This window comes from Humulus lupulus, chromosome 2 (assembly GCF_963169125.1).
Source record: "Humulus lupulus chromosome 2, drHumLupu1.1, whole genome shotgun sequence".
NCBI lineage: Eukaryota > Viridiplantae > Streptophyta > Magnoliopsida > Rosales > Cannabaceae > Humulus > Humulus lupulus.
Window position 1 is genome coordinate 53,086,436 of NC_084794.1, and position 18,392 is coordinate 53,104,827.

At 32.8% G+C, this 18,392-nt stretch overlaps 2 protein-coding genes across 2 annotated transcripts; one reads left to right on the forward strand and one right to left on the reverse strand.

Moving 5' to 3' along the window:
* Nucleotides 1-7,474: 7,474 nt before the first annotated feature.
* Nucleotides 7,475-10,239, reverse strand: LOC133817814 (probable galacturonosyltransferase 9). The gene is made up of 3 exons (XM_062250418.1): nucleotides 9,745-10,239; nucleotides 8,287-9,525; nucleotides 7,475-8,110 (listed from the first exon to the last, which is right to left on the reverse strand). Exons 1-3 carry the CDS (start codon nucleotides 9,922-9,924, stop codon nucleotides 7,835-7,837), a joined length of 1,695 nt encoding a protein of 564 aa, XP_062106402.1. The 5' UTR covers nucleotides 9,925-10,239; the 3' UTR covers nucleotides 7,475-7,834.
* Nucleotides 9,975-18,156, forward strand: LOC133814265 (uncharacterized). Its single transcript, XM_062247252.1, has 2 exons — nucleotides 9,975-10,041; nucleotides 17,669-18,156. The coding sequence occupies exons 1-2, from the start codon at nucleotides 9,975-9,977 to the stop codon at nucleotides 18,154-18,156; spliced, it is 555 nt and encodes a 184-aa protein (XP_062103236.1).
* The last annotated feature ends 236 nt before the right edge of the window (nucleotides 18,157-18,392 follow it).

Sequence of the window (18,392 nt, forward strand, 5' to 3'; positions counted from 1 at the left end):
TGCTGCCTTGGGTTGTTTGCTTAGAATTCGAACCTGTGGATAATTCCAGCTTTTGCTCATCGATAGGTAGGGGCTTTATGCCTTGAATTCCTTCAACTATCGATGGTCCTCCTTCCTCAGACATTTTACCAATCTTTTGTGTTGAGAATCCCATTTTAGGAGAAATTGGGATGAAGACTGCTGATGCTTTACGTTTCCTTAGGCCATTGTCATGCTCAGGGCCTCTAAGATCATCTATGGAGCATGGTGGACTAAGTAAAGTAGGATGGATGTGATATTTATCTACTGTTAAGGAGCCCATATACAAAGCTAAGGCATTGGCCCAACACTCTTGAGATGGCCAAGGGATGACCTGGATATTAGGCTCAAAAAGATTGTCCCTACACTAGTCCAAGTTTAGGTCATTAGGTGTAACGACCCGAATTCGCTAATAAGGCTTAAGGGCCTTGATTAGTGTGCCTGGAGGGCATAATGGGAATTAAGTGTGATTTTAATGAGTAAAATGCATGATTATGATTTAAAACATGTTATATGACTATTTGAATACTTGTGATGCATGACTATGTGTATTAGTATGCATGTAGGCCCTGATTAGGGTAGAAGGGAATAATCGTAATTTTGGCCATTATGGGCATGATTGTATACATATATGTGTTAATTGTTGAGACCACATTATTATGTGGATATATCTGTGATCTGTGACACGAGACGATCCTAGTGAGCAGATTAGCGAAAAAGTCATGACGGGGATTTATACCCGGCTCGAGGTGAGCCTGGGGGTATAAATGGAAATTTAGTGAGTATATTGGAGTCTATTTTAACATCGAGGAATATTATTGGTGAATAATTAGGTATTGGGAAGTAAGCGGGAAAATATTAGAGACACTTGAGGAACTAGCAGGAATTGGGGTGAAGTGACTAAAATGCTCCTAAGTGGATTAAAGGGTTTAGAATTAAAAGGGAGGGCATTAAGGTCATTTGGATTTTTTTAAAGATAGGTATTATTGAGGCTTTATGTTAGTGGAAGTGGTAGAATACTTCAGAAGTCTGAGAAAAGAAGGAAAAGAAAGAAAAAGAAAGGGAGGAAAACAGAGTTGTTTTCTCTAAGGTTGGTTTGTGGTTCTCTCACCATTTTTCTTGGGTTTTCTTGGAGCAAAGCTTAGAGGAGAGCTAGGTTAGGCTGAGCATCAAGGATCCTAAGCTAGGCTTGAAGAATTGGCAGGGGTTTAGCAAGAACACACCATCACTTGAGGTAAGACTTTGTAGCTTCTTCAGTTTCTGGTTTTAGTTTTTGAGCTTTGGAGCATAAGCTGGATTTGATGGGAACTTTAGGGAATTCAGGCCAAAGGTTGAGGAAGAGAAAGCTAAGGAGGTGTAGAGGTTGTCTTGAAATCGAATTCCCATTAAAGGTATGAAATTCTAAGCTTTAAACTTTGAAGGTTTGATTGTCTTTGTTGAGTTTCTGAAGTCTGTGAGCAACAATGGTGAATTTTGAGATTAGGGATGCATGTGATTGGGTTTTGAGTATTTGGGATGCTTGGGATGAGTGGAGTGTGTCAATAAGCTTGTTTTTGAGTTTGGTGAAGGTTTGGAGAAGTTTTTGTTAATTTTGGCTCGAGGAAATCGCAGGAAGGGAAACTGAGTTGTTGCCTGTCTGTGACTAGCGCTACAGCACTAGCCTTTGGGCGCTGTAGCGCTAGGCCATGCATGCTGAGGGTATTTTGGTTCTGCTTGTAGTGCTGTAGCGCCCTCCAATGAGCGCTGTAGCGCTACCCTGTCTTCATAAAGGGATTTTAGGGTTGTTTTCAAGGGTTTTTGACCAAGGGTTTGGGGTTTGATTCCACCACCTTATTTGGTGGATCAGAACTTCCCGGGGGTTCGAGATTGGTCCCGAGGCTAGGTTTTGGACTTGAGGTTTGGTGATGACTTTGACCTATGGTTGTGTTTAGGTGAGCGCTAGGGCTCGAGAGGGATCGTGCTCAAGGAGTCAAGTGATCAAAGTTAGCGAATCGAAAGGTAAGAAAACTACACCCGATTATATGTTTGTGATGGGACTAAGTGCTCCCGATATTTGTATTATTCCAATGATGGTATTATGCCATGGGACATGTGATAGCGACCTAAGGGTGCCGTACACAATATTTGCGCACAGGGCGCGGTTTGGCCACTGGTAGCCAAGGACGGCTTAATATTCACTGAACTCGGTTTAAGCGGGCCGGAGTCAGTGGGATAACGGAGGGTGCGGCCTGAGGGCGCTAACCCTAGTTATCATATGTGATTTGGTGTGAATTGATATGTTTAGTATGCTGAATACTTGACTATTCTGAATATTGATATGATTAAGAATATGTGATGCAATATGAGATACTTAATTGTCTGTTGATTACTTATGCTCTGTTGTTGTGTTTTCTTGTTGGGCCTTGGCTCACGGGTGCTACGTGGTGCAGGTAAAGGCAAGGGCAAGTTGGACCAATCCTGAGATGGAGGGCTGCGGGGTGGAATGTACATAGCCAGCTGTTCGGTCGCCATGACCGAGGAGTGGATCAGGACAGAGATTGCCTGTTTTGCCTTAATATGGCTAACACTGTATTTAGTCCTTGAATCTTTTGTAAACAGTTTCAAACTTAACATTTTTGGGATCCCGTACAAACAGGAAATGTTTCTTTATGAAAATGTGACTTTTGAGACCAAAACATTTTAACCCTAGTTCCTTTGTAGTTTCAATAACACGATTTAAATTAAACGACTTGATTAACAAGACTAGCACTTTATAAACACACAGTGTAACGGTCTTGGTTATCCAGGGCGTTACATTAGGCTTGTCCTGGCACGACTCATTTCCATCTATATTGCTTTTCGTGGTCCCAACCGTGGACCCCGTAAGAACCTTGTCAAACACACCCCCTACTATGTCCTTCCCCAATTCCTTCTCCTGCATGGCCTCAACGATGTGACCAACATGTTGTGCATCGAATTGTCCTTTCTCTTTTCGTACACCTTCCGTATTCCTAAGTGTGTACACTCTGTTCTTCCTTTGGCTTGGCTCTGAATCCCTCCGGCCCTCCTCATAATCTCCGATGCGTCTTTTCCTCGGCGAGGAACCCAGGTGCGGGTCCGCGAGAGTTGAATGGAGAAATCAAACTTGATCAACTGATTGTCTTTGTTTCTTTAGTGATCAGTCCACGAACCCCTTGGGCCTCCAGACTGCGAAACAGGAAGGCTTCCAGGTTTCAGCATGAAGCCAAGTTCCGTAGAGAGGGAAAATTTGTCCCTTCAGATCTTCCACCATTGTTGGTGGTCTAAAGCACAGTTTTTGGTCATGTCCCAAAACTCCACACTTGAAGCATATGCGTGGGAGGCGGAAGTATTTATACTGCAGTCAAAATGGTTCCATACTTTCTCATTTGAGGAAAAAACCAGATCACAACGTTCCGATGACATATCTCGTGGCATTGTCTGGGATTTCATAGTCATTGCTTGCCTTGGCTGCCACACTATTGAGATTGTGCGGGGACCAGTACCCCGGAGGGATGCCTGGAACAATAACCCAAACTAGGCTAGAATCAAAAGATATCTTCATGTAAGCACAGTGAACCAGCCATTGTTGTATCACAAGCAACGCACCTCTGACCACCCAAGGACATCTTGATAATACATACTCCACATCATCTTCATTACGGAACTCAAACTCCAGCAGTCCTTGTTGAAGCTCCTTCCACTTCCAACCCTTCAACGAGGCCCACGCCATTCTTAGTGAGCTTTCGATGGTGTTTTTTGAGAAGACCTTACCAAGCTGAAACCTTGGAAACATAAGACCTTGGTCCTTCCCACAAAGAGAAAGCTCCACCATTAGCTCCTCCTTAGGCACATTGACCGAGTGATGTTCCCAAATCGTTTCCCCTTATCCATAGCCACACCTTTCTATTGCAGTCACTCAAGCAGAAATCACAGATTCCACACTCGACACTACACACCCTAGCACACTAGGAAGCTCATTGTAGAGCACTACAAACAACTATCCATTTTTTTTACTATAGTTGTTTGGTAGAGAGGAAGGGAAGAAAATTCGGTTATTTTATTATTACTTTTATACCATTTTATTATTATTTAAAAATTAAATGAGCAGGATATATTAATAATTTAATCTTCTCATTAGTTTGAAAAAGACCACAAGCCATGTGCAATACATAATTGAGTGGTATTTTTGGTATTTCATTAGTACACAATGAATTGAATGCAAATAAAATTCTAAAACTCAAACTGATATAATTCAAAACTAAACAAAATTAACTAATATATTTTTAAATGAAAGGATTATGGTTCTCCATTGGTTCATGGATGGTTGTGAGGTGAGGCATCTTTCAGTTAATGATAATTTCAGTCTCCTAACTTGGTTAAAATTAGAGGTATTTCTTCATCTTTAAGTTATTAGTTATAGTAAATAAAATATAAGGAGGAATGCTAAAGAAACTCTCCAGCCTACTCTCTTTTGCACTTTCTCTTCATGATATTTGTCAAAATTAAAAAATATATATTTTAACAAAATAATTAGTCATAAAGTTTTTTATACCCACCAAACACTTTTTTTTTCAATATTAAAAAAGTAAACTTTCTAAAAAAAATCATTAAAATTAAATCATTCAGCTACATATCAATAATTTAGATTAAAATATAATAATAAAAACACTAATTTTTTATCCAATATTACAAAAATAGTTTAGTCACCAATTATTCACTTTTTTTATCCACTGGTAATTTGTAACCAAGAGTATAGAATTTTATATATGGTGGTGCATATAATATTATTATAATGTATAAGTATATATAACGAAAAACAAAAAAACAAGAACTTCCCATAAAAAGAAAAAGAAAAAGAAAAGTAATGCAGCTGCACACTAACGAAAATTTTATTAAAATTATATGATTTTCAAAAAATAAAATTTATAGAAAAGTATCTTAATTTTTAATTTTGTTTTGTATTGAAGGTGAAAGCTATTAAAAGGCAATAACTTGTATATATTTTATAGGGAATTCTCTTATAATGGTTTTATTTGAAGTCCTACCGATAGAGTTCTCAGTGTTTACAACCCGTTTATTATGTAAGATTAAATAAAAAGGAAAAAGTTTAAACTACAAATTTATCATTACACTTTAATATAAGTTATTGATTTGTACTTATGTAGTCAAATATTTTTATTTAAATGACTTTTTTAGAATTTTTTTTACCCTAAAAAATGATTTTTTAGACAATTCAGTTTTTTCAATATAGAAAAAAAATTGGCAGTGGCATAATTGTAATAAAGTAAAAATTTTATGACTAATTATTTTGTTAAAATATGTATTATTTAAAAGATGATAAATCTTAATAAATTAAAGAGAGAGTCCAAAAGAGAGTGGCCTATATAGTCTCTTTAGCACTCCTCAAATATAAGATGGAAATTGTTTCATCATGCTTATCATGTATTTTTGTTCAAGCAAGAGAATATTGTGAGGTTTAAATGAAGTTGATTTTTTTAAGAATTTTTTTTAATGGTAGAGATAAATTATATTTGTAATGTGATGATTATTCATATTAAAATTGTGTTATAATAGAGTAGCTTATTTTTATTGCAATTTTTTAAATTAATATAAAGCTGATTTGGTATTATACTAAAAACATTTTTATTTTTAAAAATAAATTATTGTTATCAAAAAAATAAGAATGAGTGTTTCACATTGCTTTCCTATAATTATTTTTAAAAATAGGAATAAAAAAATTATCATACAAAATAATTTTTGTCTAATTTTTTTTATATCATGTTCTCTCAAATCATCTTTTCTCTCATTAATCCTCTATTCTCATATTACTTTCTCTAACTTTATTTTCCTTTTTTTTTTATCATTTCAATAAAATAAAGAATATAAAAATTAAAATGTCATTTTCAGTTTCCACGCAAAAAAAAAGTTCTTTTCAATTTCAGTGGTCGCGCCTATTTAATATATTTAAATTTACACATTCATATCTAAATTCTAAACCAATCTAAATTTTAAATTCTAGGAACTCTGAATTTTTAAATATTAAAGAATCGAATTTAAACTATTATATTCAATTGTTTAGTATTTTATTTATTTATTTTTAAATACAAACTTAAAACAACATCAATTTCTAAACAAGAATGATATTTTCCTAATACTATTATTTCTGTAGATACTATGTCGAATGTTTTGATTCGAGAATTCATTAATGAAAAAACACAAAATAAAAATTACTGAGCCAATCCCCAATCATCTTAAAAGTCCTTGTTTCATATTAGCTTAGTTTATGGTCTCTAACTACATAATAAGAATCTTCCAAATAAAGACTAGCACTATCCTTAGTTGCCTTTCTTGAATGTAAGCCTGAAATGTCAATCACATTTATATTCATGTGTGTATATATATATATATATATATTATATGCCTCTTTTTTAATGTTAGAGCACAAAAGTTTAGACGAATCTTGAAGAAGCCATCAATTGTATAAAATGTAATTAAAGGATTAAATTGTTGGTATGAGAATTTCTTAAGAGGTCACCACCATAACCATTCACTAAGTGGGACATAGCGTAATGTCGATAACATTATTATATTAGAAAGGTGACACTTTATCCAACAATTTTCTATGTTCATAATGGAAGACATTTAACCTATTTTCATTGCAATTATGCCAAGCTATTATTATTATAAACTTGCAAAGAATGGGTAGATAATATAGATATCAAAAGAAATGTGTCCCCATTACTTAGAAACTTAGGAGTCCATATAACATGCATTTATAATCTAAACATACGATGGGAAACATGTGAGGATTGCAGCATGGAAGAAACTCTTTTTTTTTAATCTGTCCAATAAGATGTCTCTGACTTTTGAAAAGAAATTGCAATTTGGAGATTTCACACCTACATTGATTTTCAACCTACGGCTCTCTAGTCCTTACAATAAGATGGTAGTCAAATTGACTTTGTAAAAATTTCAATTTGGTGCAATCTTTCATATTAACTAGAAGGGTAATATTGTAAAAACAGAACCGTTTGGTTACTCTGTTTTACACTTTCAACAATGACAACCAACAGCATTAGATCTCTAATTTGTAATTTCTTCTAAAGCATTTATATTGAAACTTCCTCAGATTCTGCAGATTCAGAATCTTCTTTCATGAAGACCTATTCCACTGCTTATTAAGCGGCTCAATTTCTGGCCTCTACCAAGCACCAAAAGAATTAGATTTAACCAAATCTCAACTCGCAGCAAAGCCTTAATTGAAATGGAACCCAAAAAATGAGGAGAGAAAAAGGCATCTTCTAGCCATGCAAGGACTCTGAACCTGCTCCTGAACACTTATAATGAATAGCCTCTCTTTTGTCTTATCTTAAGAAACTCTTTATGGAAAGATAGAAGGCTTGAATCAAGAACTTGGTTTACAGTTGAACTTAATATTAATACATCAAACACAAAGTATGGGAAAAGAATATGAAAGTACACTAATTGGATATGATAAGTCATATCAGCCTGCAATCTGTATCTTAATCTTACAATATGGCAAAATAACCAAAAATTCATTGCACCGTATACATTACTCGATCTCATTGTTTACACATCCATAGTTGACGTGAATTACTGATTGAACAATAAAAGAAAGAATTACCAGACACCATTTTCCACCAAAAACAAAGAATCACTGAGCTTCGCTCTGAGGGTTGCAACTAGGAAAGGGTCCAAAACATGTGAGAACAAGTAAACATGAGAGATAATTACCGAAAGTTCTGTATTTTATGTCACCTGAAGAACGATTCAGAGCAATCTAGATAGTAGTTGTCTATAAGCCAAAATTGCACATTTGCACAAATTCCATGTCATTATCCACATATTTAGTCCAAAGATTCTTATACTGGTTCATAGCAATGTCGAGCCAAGGTTTCATGTTTCCATTGTAGTGAATGACTGCGGCTTTGTTGATTTCATCCATACTTATACTAGGGTTGTATCCAAGTCCAAGCACATGCCAAGATTTTTCCAATGACTTTGTTGTTGAGTAGAAGGTGATCAAGCCCGGTGGAAGAGTCCCAAGTTTCCATAGTGTACGATCTGCGTTCTGATTAGAAGAAGAAAAAGAAAAAAGAAATAGGTCAAACATCCGGATACTAGAGTGTGTAACTGTTAAACAATATTTCAATTTTTGTGAGAAAATTGGGAATCTAAAGTTGTTTGCAAGTAAAATTTTCGAAACAAAAAGCTCAAGTATTATGGAAACAACATATATACACTTACCAAGTTCTGCCAGTAATGGTATTGCTCTGTGGATTTCTCACGCCTCCAAGCATCAAGATCAAATATATTCATTCCATAAGCCCAAGCACAAGCCTTGGGGTTAAACTTATCTCTGATTAGAGGGTGTGTGAAATTCAAATATTGGGCGTATCGATGGAAGGAACCAAAGCAGGTTTCAACAGCCCCATTTACTTTTCCATCCAAATCAATCTTCCACAACCCAGTCAAGTCTTTCTGCACAACGACATCATCATCCAGAAAGAGAATCTTGTGCAGCTTCGGATACATCTCTGGCAAATAAAATCGAAGGTGATTCAACATTGACAAGTACTTGGGGTTCCTGAACTTCATGTTGCTTGTGTCCTTCGTTACATTCTCTTGTTGATTCTGAAAGTAAAACTTCTGCAGATTAGCTGACTCAAGCTGCCTCAAAACCGGCACGTAAGAAGAATTCAAGAACGTATAGTCCTCCACTGCCTTCACCTCCACATGGGCACCTCCTTCCGCTGGCCGCATCTTAAACCAAACTTTCATTGCTGCAAGGTTCATCCTGTCTGTAACCACATGGAAAACATGCTTCCAAGGCTCTGCAGCATTCTTCACGACAGATCTAACTACAACTGATACTGCAATCACGTTATCTGAGAAAATTGCATAATGATACAAACTTGGATCTTCAAATTCAGGCTTTGGCCCCTCATCCCTATACTTCTCTGGATTTGAAATTCTTTCCCCTACAAGCCTCATAGCAAGACAATGCAAACTCTTTGGCACTGATTTTGCAGCAATCAAGCTCGCAAAAGCACCGTTCTTTTTTGCCTTTGTAAGCAACTCATTAACTGCAAAAATGGTATCCTTCAACTTCTGAATTTTCAGCTGAGTATCATAATTCTCTTTCGATTCCGCAACCATTGCTCGTGCAGTTTTCACCTTATCTTTCACCTCCTTCTCAAACTGCCTTAAAACATCCTCATCAACAGGACCATCGGATTCAAACAAGGACGAGCGGTAAGTCGGTTTCATTTGAAGATCCGAGATGTCCGAAGCCAAATCATTGAACAATCTCAAATGTTTAGATATATCAAGCTTAAGCTTTCTAGCATAAGCCGCATACGCATTCACCAAAGTCATATGATCACTTGCTTGCTTATAAATCAAATCTAATCTGGTTTTTAACGGGTCAGATTGCAAAGCAAGAAACGTTCTATGTACGTACGCGTTACCATTACTCGGAAGTGCCTGTATACAAAAAACATAGATTGTTCAAAACTATAATCTGGGTTATGCTGCATTTTACAAATTCTCAATTGGGTTTTCTTCAAATTTCGAAATTCTCATGTGGGCAATGATCTATTTCTCAATTTTCCTAACTGGGTTTTTCCCATCATTAAAAAAAAAAAATACATACATACATACATACATATATATATATATATATATATATACGGTAAGACTTACAGAATCACGGTGGTGTGGAGTGGAAGGATTTGTCGTAAGGAGAACAGAAAGCGTGGCAATGAAGAGAAGCGAAAACATAGCAGAAACGAAGATCCGGTACGAGAAGAAGCTCCGGAGACTGAACCCACCAAAACCCAATCCACCTCCTCCGCCACGGCTTCCTCGAACGGCCACCGCCATTGGAGAAACCTTCTCAGCCAAAAATCTTTTTTTAAAAAATCAATCTGAAAATGAAACGAGAAGAGAAGAGAAACGAGTATCGTATCAAGTATGAGCACAAAAGCAAAACGACAGAAAGTAGTAGTCTATAGTCTAGACTAGATCTGAGCAAAAGAGGATCTAAATTCCGCGTCGGTGTTACAATATATTTTATATTTTATATTTAATGAAAGAATTGAATTGGAATACTGAAGTGGGGATGGTACTAACAACTACTAGTACTACCACTGGTTAGCTACTGGTTTTGGTTGTGGGATTTTAAATGAAATGGGTCACAACTCACAAGGTCCAACCGAAACACCCATTTTGCACTCTGAATTTGGGATATAGTTACAGTTTGTTTTCATGGGACAAATACCTAATAATAATAGATAAGAGTGCTTTGGACTTGGAGTTAAGGTGAAATATGGTCCAGTTATGTCTCACCTTTATCCATATGTAAATAGAAACATTGGGCTTCATTTTGAGCAGTAGTACTGGGAGATCTGTGCTTAAGAATATTTTAGATCTCATTATCTGACATTTGGTCATTGTGGACCCTATTTTAGGACTTGGGAGTTTGGGCTTTATGTTTGATTATAGACTTGGTATAGGGATTTCCTTTGGGCACTTTACAAAAATATGTAAAAAAATATGATAATTTCTATATTCATGAGTATAAAACTTGGGGAAATTTTAAAAAATATGGCTTTTTAGCTATCAATGTGCAAAAATATGGGAATTAATCTTTCCTTAATTTGTATGGAAAAATTTAATTAACAAAAACTCATTTTTTGGGAAAACTAATTACATATTGGAACTCAAAATTAAACAAAAAAGCATCAGCAAAATGATGGGTACTATGATAATTAACATAGCAAAAACTCCTCATCTGAAACTTGAGTCCATATCGTGTCTTCAACCAAGCCACCTCTTCTCTTTCATTTTTCCCTAGCTGTCACCTCCCTTGTCCTCCACTCGCTTGCCTCACCATCTCCACCATCATCTTCGCCCACCCACCCCCACCACCTGCGATTCACCTTAGGTGTGCACCTCCGTGAAACCTAGCCAAGAACACCCAGTCGCGCCATCAACGAACACAGCCCCAATCTGCGCATTCTGCGTGATTCCATTCGCAAGCCCCCAAATCCAAAACGACGGGGATAGGCTGAGGCGAGGGATGTGCTGGTGGTGGTCGGCGAGGGAGAAGGGTGGCGCTTAGGCTGAGTGTGGTTCGTGGTGCTCGAAGTTGCGTAAAACAACGAGGATGGCTGGGGTTGCGACGGGGTTTTGCGCGTAGGGGATGGGGGGTTTTTAGTGGTGGTCGGAGGCGAAGGAGGAGGTTGGTTTGTGGTCAGATTTGTTTTTTTTTTTCTATCTTCAGATCTGTGGTAACTGGTTACCTTCACGTTCTTTGTGTGTATATTTATGGGAGTAACTGGTTACCTTCACGTTATGATGTGTGTGTATTTCTGGGTTCTTTATGGTAATTGGTTACCTAGATTACTAAATCATACTTACTCTTCCTTTTTTTCCTTCAAATTTGATGTTTCTTTTCATTTCTAATATGAGTGACTTGTCATCTCTCTTATGGTAATCGGTTACCCCTCTTATGGTAGAAGGTTACTAATCTCACTGTAACACATGTTATTTAACCTCTAATATTATTTTTTACATAACTGTGAAAAATCAAACAAGTAACTTGTTACCCCGTTATTTAACCTAGCTATAGGTTATTTTTTTACATAACTCTGAAAAACCAATGAAGTGATTTGTTACCTTACCCAGACTTTGAAGAAAAAAAACTTACATTCTAAAAAAAATGAAAAAAAAAATGTTTATAATAAATAAAAAAATAATAAGCACAATTCATATTACAAAAAAAATTAATAAAAAATTTGCAAAACAACCATGGAAAAATTTAATATAAAAATAGTTATATAAAATTAATATAAAAAAATCAAATAAGCTAAAAAAATAATCAAATAACAAACATACCCTTCCAAATTAATAAAACTTGATTAAGAGTAAAATTATGACATAAACAAACTTTTATACAAAAATATGGGAAACTAAACCCATAAAAGTGAAATTTAAAAAAAAAAAGTCTTAGATTAACTTTTCTTGAAAAAAAGCTATATTTTTGCAAACTCTATTAAAAATCTCATATAAAATGTAATTTTCTCTAAAACTTATGTCATAAAATATGGTAATTCTAACAATTTTTTTTTAAAAAAATATGGGAATCCCACAAAATACTATAAACAAAAATACACTCTCTTTCTCTTACTTTTCTCTCTCCTTCACTTATTTTTCACTCACTCTCCTAATTTTCTCTCACAACAATGGCAGCCAACCATTTTCCCTCACAACAATGGGAGCTCTTTGACACCAACAACCAAAAATGGACGTCGTACCTCCGGTCACCGCCGACGCTATCTTCTTCTTCATCTTCTTCTTCGTCACATTCTTCTTCTTCTTCGCGTTCTTCTTCTTCTTCTTCTTCTTCACGTTTTTCTTCTTATTCTTCACGTTCTTCTTCTTCTTCTTCTTCTTCTTCTTCTTCGCTTTCTTTGTTATTTCTGGTTTTTTTTCCAGATTTGTCTTAGTAACCGGTTACTGTTACGATCTGGTTTTGTTTTCAAATCTGAGTTTTTTGTGGACCTAGCTGTAACCAGTTACCTTATTCATTCTCCCTCTTCTTCTTCTTCTTCTTCTTCTTCTTCTTCTTCTTCTTCTTATTTTAACGTTATTCTTTTTTCTATTTGTTGTTGTTCTTATTTCTCACATCTGATTTTGCACTTCAGATCTGATTTTTTTTTCTTCCAACCCTAACTGTAACTAGTTACTATCACGATTTGTTCAGATGTTTTTTGTTCAGACTTGATTTTTTCTTCCAGACCTGTTTAAGTAACCATGTACCATGGTGACTAATTCTTTTTATTCATATCTGATTTTTTTAGACCTAGCTGTAACCAGGTATAGTAACCATCAATTTAGATATTTTTTCTTTAGACCTAATTTTGATTTCACACCTGACTAATTAACCATGTACCATGGTGACTAGTTTTTTTTTTTTTTTAGATTGATTTTTTTTTTTCAAACTTAACTGTAACTAGTTATGATTATGATCAGTTTAGATCTTATTTTGTTTTTCCAGGTCTGGCTAAGTAACTAGTTACCATCACAACTAGTTTTTTTTTTAGATCTAATTTTTTTAAGAACTAGTTGTAACCAGATACCTTCACGATCAATTTACTTTATTTTTTAATATCAGTTTTTTTTTTCTTTTGAATCTCACTAAGTTTCATGTTACAATTTTGTTGTTATTTTGATAATGGTATATTACTAAAATAATCAAAATTATTTTTATAGTTGTAACCAATTACCACCACACCACTTAAAAAATTAAACTGATTTTGAAAGTGTTAGCTGGCTAATGTGGAGAAAATGTTGAAGAAGATAAAAAAAAATGGAAGAAAAGAAGAAATAAGAATAAAAAGCATGGTGAAGAAAGTCTTTGTTTTTTTTTTTAAGAAAATAATGTAAAAAAAAATGTTTTATAAAATATGAATGATAAAAAATATTACAAATAGATTAAAATTATAAAAATAATCTCAAAACATATTAAAACTAGCTACTAAAATTGTATAAAAAATAAAAGAATAAATAACATTTTTGCCTCCTGAACTATTACCTTTATATGATCGTGCCTCCCGAATGATTCTCGATGTTGAAAATTCCCCCCGAACTATGCACGTTACTGAAATATGAGATTTCTGTTAGATTTTGACCTAGGTGGCTAACAAATTGATGATGTGGCATTTTGTCTATTGATGTGGCACTGCCATGTGTAGAATTATCAATTCCCCCCCCCCCCCCCAAACTTTGATCGCTACCAAATAATACCCATTTTATTAAATAATAATTAAATTTTTAATAAATTAAAATTTTAATTAAGAACAAATAACTCTTTTTTATTTTTATTTTTTATTTTCTTTTACAATACAAAATAAATTTATTTTAGAATGAAAATTTTAAATAAATACTAAAGCAAAGAAAAAATATTTAATTAAAGAGGAGGACAAACGACGAATGACTTAAATAAAAAAATTAATTTAAGAGGAGGAGGACGAAGGGGAACAATCTTTGTTTTAGGATTTATTTTTAATTTTTATTTTAAGATATATTTATTTTATATTGTAAAAGAAAAGAAAAAGTAAAAAATAGTTATTTGTTATTAATTAATTTTTTAATTTTTGAGTATTAGAAAATTTATTTAATTAATTTGAAACTTTTCGTGTTGTTTATTTTCTTAATCTTTTAAAATATATATTTTTTTCAATTTTTAAGGATATAATTATTATTTTTAAGAAAAAAAAATTAGGTTTTCTTAGAAAAAAAAATTAGTTTTAAGAAAAATGACACAATTTGATAGTAGTCAAAGTTTGAGGGACAACATTGCTAATTATTTGAGGGCACTTTACATATGTATACTAATAAAATAAAATAATAACAACTTTGTTAAAGATAAAATAATATATCCAAAACATATTTATTGTTATTATTATTATTATTATATATAACTAATTTTATTTGATTTAATAAAATAATAAACTTTCCTTAAATTACTCACAACCATTACAATTTTCCTTATATAACTTTATTAACCAAATGATTAATTTATTATACATTTCTTTAGAAGATATTCATTTCAACGTGAAGGAATACATCACCATAATACAATTTGACTATTAGCAAGACATCGCTATTACTTTCTTAATTTAATACTTATGTTACTTTATTTTGGTATCATACTGTAAAATATTTTTGGAATCATGTTATAAAATACATAGGATATTTTTTGGTATCGCATACCACTTTGTAGTTAATTGTATGATCTTCACATAGTGTATGTATACATAATAGCATCAAGTTATTTTAGATACCAATTAATATCAAATTGTACAATTATAATGCATTTCACTAGTCAGTAGTTAATTGTTATAGAATACTTAGGATACTTTTTAGTATTACATTATAAAAGTTACCATTTAGTAGCTATTTATATAGGATGCTATCTAGTATCATATCATATGGTATACTATTTTAGAAACCAATCAGTATCAAATTATATAATTATGATACATTTCACTAGTTAGTATATATTTGTTATAAAATATACATGGTACTCCTTGGCATTACATTGTAAAAGATACTACTTAGTAGCTAATTATGTAGAGAAATGTTAAATAGCACTCTAGGGTGTCAACGACACCCTATATTACTATTGGAGAAATCCTTATAAGGAATTAAAGTGCTTTTTCTTTTAGGAAATAGAGTAATGTAAGTAATGTATGCATTTTGATTTGGAAAAAAAAATGGGTATAATAAAGTGGTAATTAAATTTTGAATGTTAAGAATATGAGTATATTAAAATATGCATAACAATTTATTACTTATTTTCAACATAATGTGTGAGAGTCGCAGTGCCACATCAACAGGCAAAATGTCACATCGTGTTAGCCACTCAGGATAAAATCTAACAAAAGTCTCATATTTCAGTAATGTGCATAGTTCGAGAGGAATTTTCAACATTGCAAATTATTTAGGAGATACAATCATATAGTGGTCATAATTCGAAAACAAAAATACTATTTATTCAAAATAAAATATAATATATAAATAAAATATTGCAAATATATAGAAAAAAAAAACTCCCATAAAATTGTCAACAAAAAAACTACCATAAAAACATAAGAAAATAAGCTGCCATATTTTTCAAAGTTAAAAAAAAAATTCATATTTGGTGTAATTTTCTCATTTCCTTTTGTTAGGTTGATTAAGATTTTAGGCAAGAACAAGTCAAAACAATTATAAATTAGCCAAAATTTTATAAGGATTTTACATAAATATGCAATATATTTGTATTTTTGAAAAGTTATTTTGATAAAATGTGGTGCATTTTTTAACTGATAGATATTGATAAAAATATTCACCTTCCTGATTTGATTACTCGAAATTATTAAAAGATAGATGTTTTAAATATTTATGAATTACCCTAAAACAATTATGAAAAAAATTTATTGCAACCAAGCTTGTTAGTCTAAGCCCACCTATGTGATTTTTCCTTTTCCAAATACATCACAAATTACAAGCGCAATTGAAAACTAACATCCTCGTATTTTTTAGTTTTAGTCATAAATTTGTAGATATTTTCTGTTCCCCTAAATTATAAAAAATAAAATAAACAATTTTGAGGTTTTTTAAGTTTACTAAAGATTATTCTGAGGGCAAAGGTTTATGACTATATTCGGGTATTAAAGTCTATCGATCACTTCGATATTCCAAACATGATCTGCTACACTTGAAATAATCTTAACAGGAAATTACACTAAATATAAATTTTTTTTATAAATTTTGAAAAATAAGGTAGATTTTTTTTAAAAAGTTTTTTATGACATATATATATATTTATATATTTTTATGGGAGTTTTTTTCTCATATATTTGTAAAATTTTATTTGTATACTATATTTTATTTTTTATAATTTTTTAGTACCTATTTTTTTATTATTTTGAGATTATTTTTATAATTTTAATTTATTTGTGTTGATTTTTATCATTTATATTTGATAAAATATTTTTTGACATTATTCTTTGAAATAAAAAACTGAGACATTCATCACCATACTTTTTATTATCATTTCTTCTTCTTTTATTTTATTTTTTATATTCTTTAATCAATATTTTATCCACAGTAATTGATTACCACTATCAAAACAATTTTGATTTTTTTGTGATAATAAATGTATGCCACTGTCCATTTTTTTAATGATGTGTGGTAACCGGTTACAACTATAAAATCTGTTTTATTATTTAACAGGTGTTGTAGTAACTGGTTACAACTATAAAAATAATTTTTATTTTTTTAAGTAATGTACCATTATCAAAATATCAATTTAATTGTAACTGGTTACTTAGTGAGATTTGGAAGAAGAAAAAAACTGATATGAAAAAAATAAACTAAATTGATCTTGAAGGTAACTAGTTACAACTAGGTCTGAAAAAAAATGAAAAAAAAAAAAACAGAGACAGTTGCAATGGTAAACGATTACTTAGCCAGACTTGGAAAAAAATAAGATTCAAACAAAAAAATCTAAACTAATCATAATCGTAACTGGTTACAGGGAGGTTTGAAGAAAAAAAATCAAATCTAAAAAAAAGAGTCAATTGCTATAGTACCTGGTTACTTAGTTAGGTGTGAAAACAAAATCAAATCTAAACAAAAGAATTTAAATTAATTGTTATTGTAACTGGTTACACCTAGGTCTAAAAAAATCAGATATGAATAAAATTAATCAGGCGTCATGATACCTGGTTATTTAAATATATTTGGAAAAAAAAAAATCAGAGAAATCAAATCTGAAGTTCAAAATCAGATGTGAAAAAGAAGAAGAATAATAAAACTAGATTTGAATAAAGAAAAAGAAGAATAAGAAAGAAAGAAGAAGAAAGAAGAAAAAAAAAACAGAGCTAATCTCCGCAACTGTATTGCAACTAGGTTTCTATTCAAACATGTAAGTTCCAAATAGAGCATTCCACCAATAATGTATTAATATTCTTCTTGGAGACTAGCAATAAGTATCCCGTCAGTGTCACTTATTACCACCACAATTTCCAGCCATTACATTCATAAGCATTGGTGCAGCTTCTCTCCCTCTTAGCTTTCCTCCTCACTTTCGCCGCCACAGCTGTCAGTAGTAGTCCTTCCACCATTTACGATTATCTCCGGCTGCACGGTCTCCCAATTGGCCTTTTCCCAAAGGGTATAACTAAATTTTCGCACGACCCTTCATCCGGAAATTTCCAGGTCTTGCTGAACCAGCCTTGTAATGCCAAGTTCGATAACCAGGTTCACTACGATTTCAATGTCTCCGGTACCTTGACTTTTGGTCAAATCGGGAATTTGTCCAGCGTTACGGCTCAGGAGCTCTTTCTTTGGTTCCCTGTCAAAGGTATTCGCGTCGATGTACCCAGCTCTGGCCTTATCTATTTCGATGTGGGTGTCATTGATAAGCAATTCTCTCTCTCACTCTTTGAATCACCTCCCGATTGCACCGCCGCTGAACCTGCTGATCTCACTTCTGATGTTGCTTCCTTTCGCTCAAAATTCCAAATCGCCGATTTACAGTCTCGTTCTCAGGTTGATTGATATTCCTTTCACTCAATTCCATTCGCTTTATTCAATGCTTCTCTGTTAAAACAATTAGTGTAGTTTTGATTGTTATCTCTCGGGTTGATATATGCTAATAAACATTCATCTGTGATTGAATTTTTATGTATTGGCTGAGAAATTTTGTGGGTTTATTAAGTTTTCTCTTAGATTTCTTTTATTGAATGTGGAATTGTCAATTGTGTTTGAATGTGTTTGACGTTAAACTATAAGAG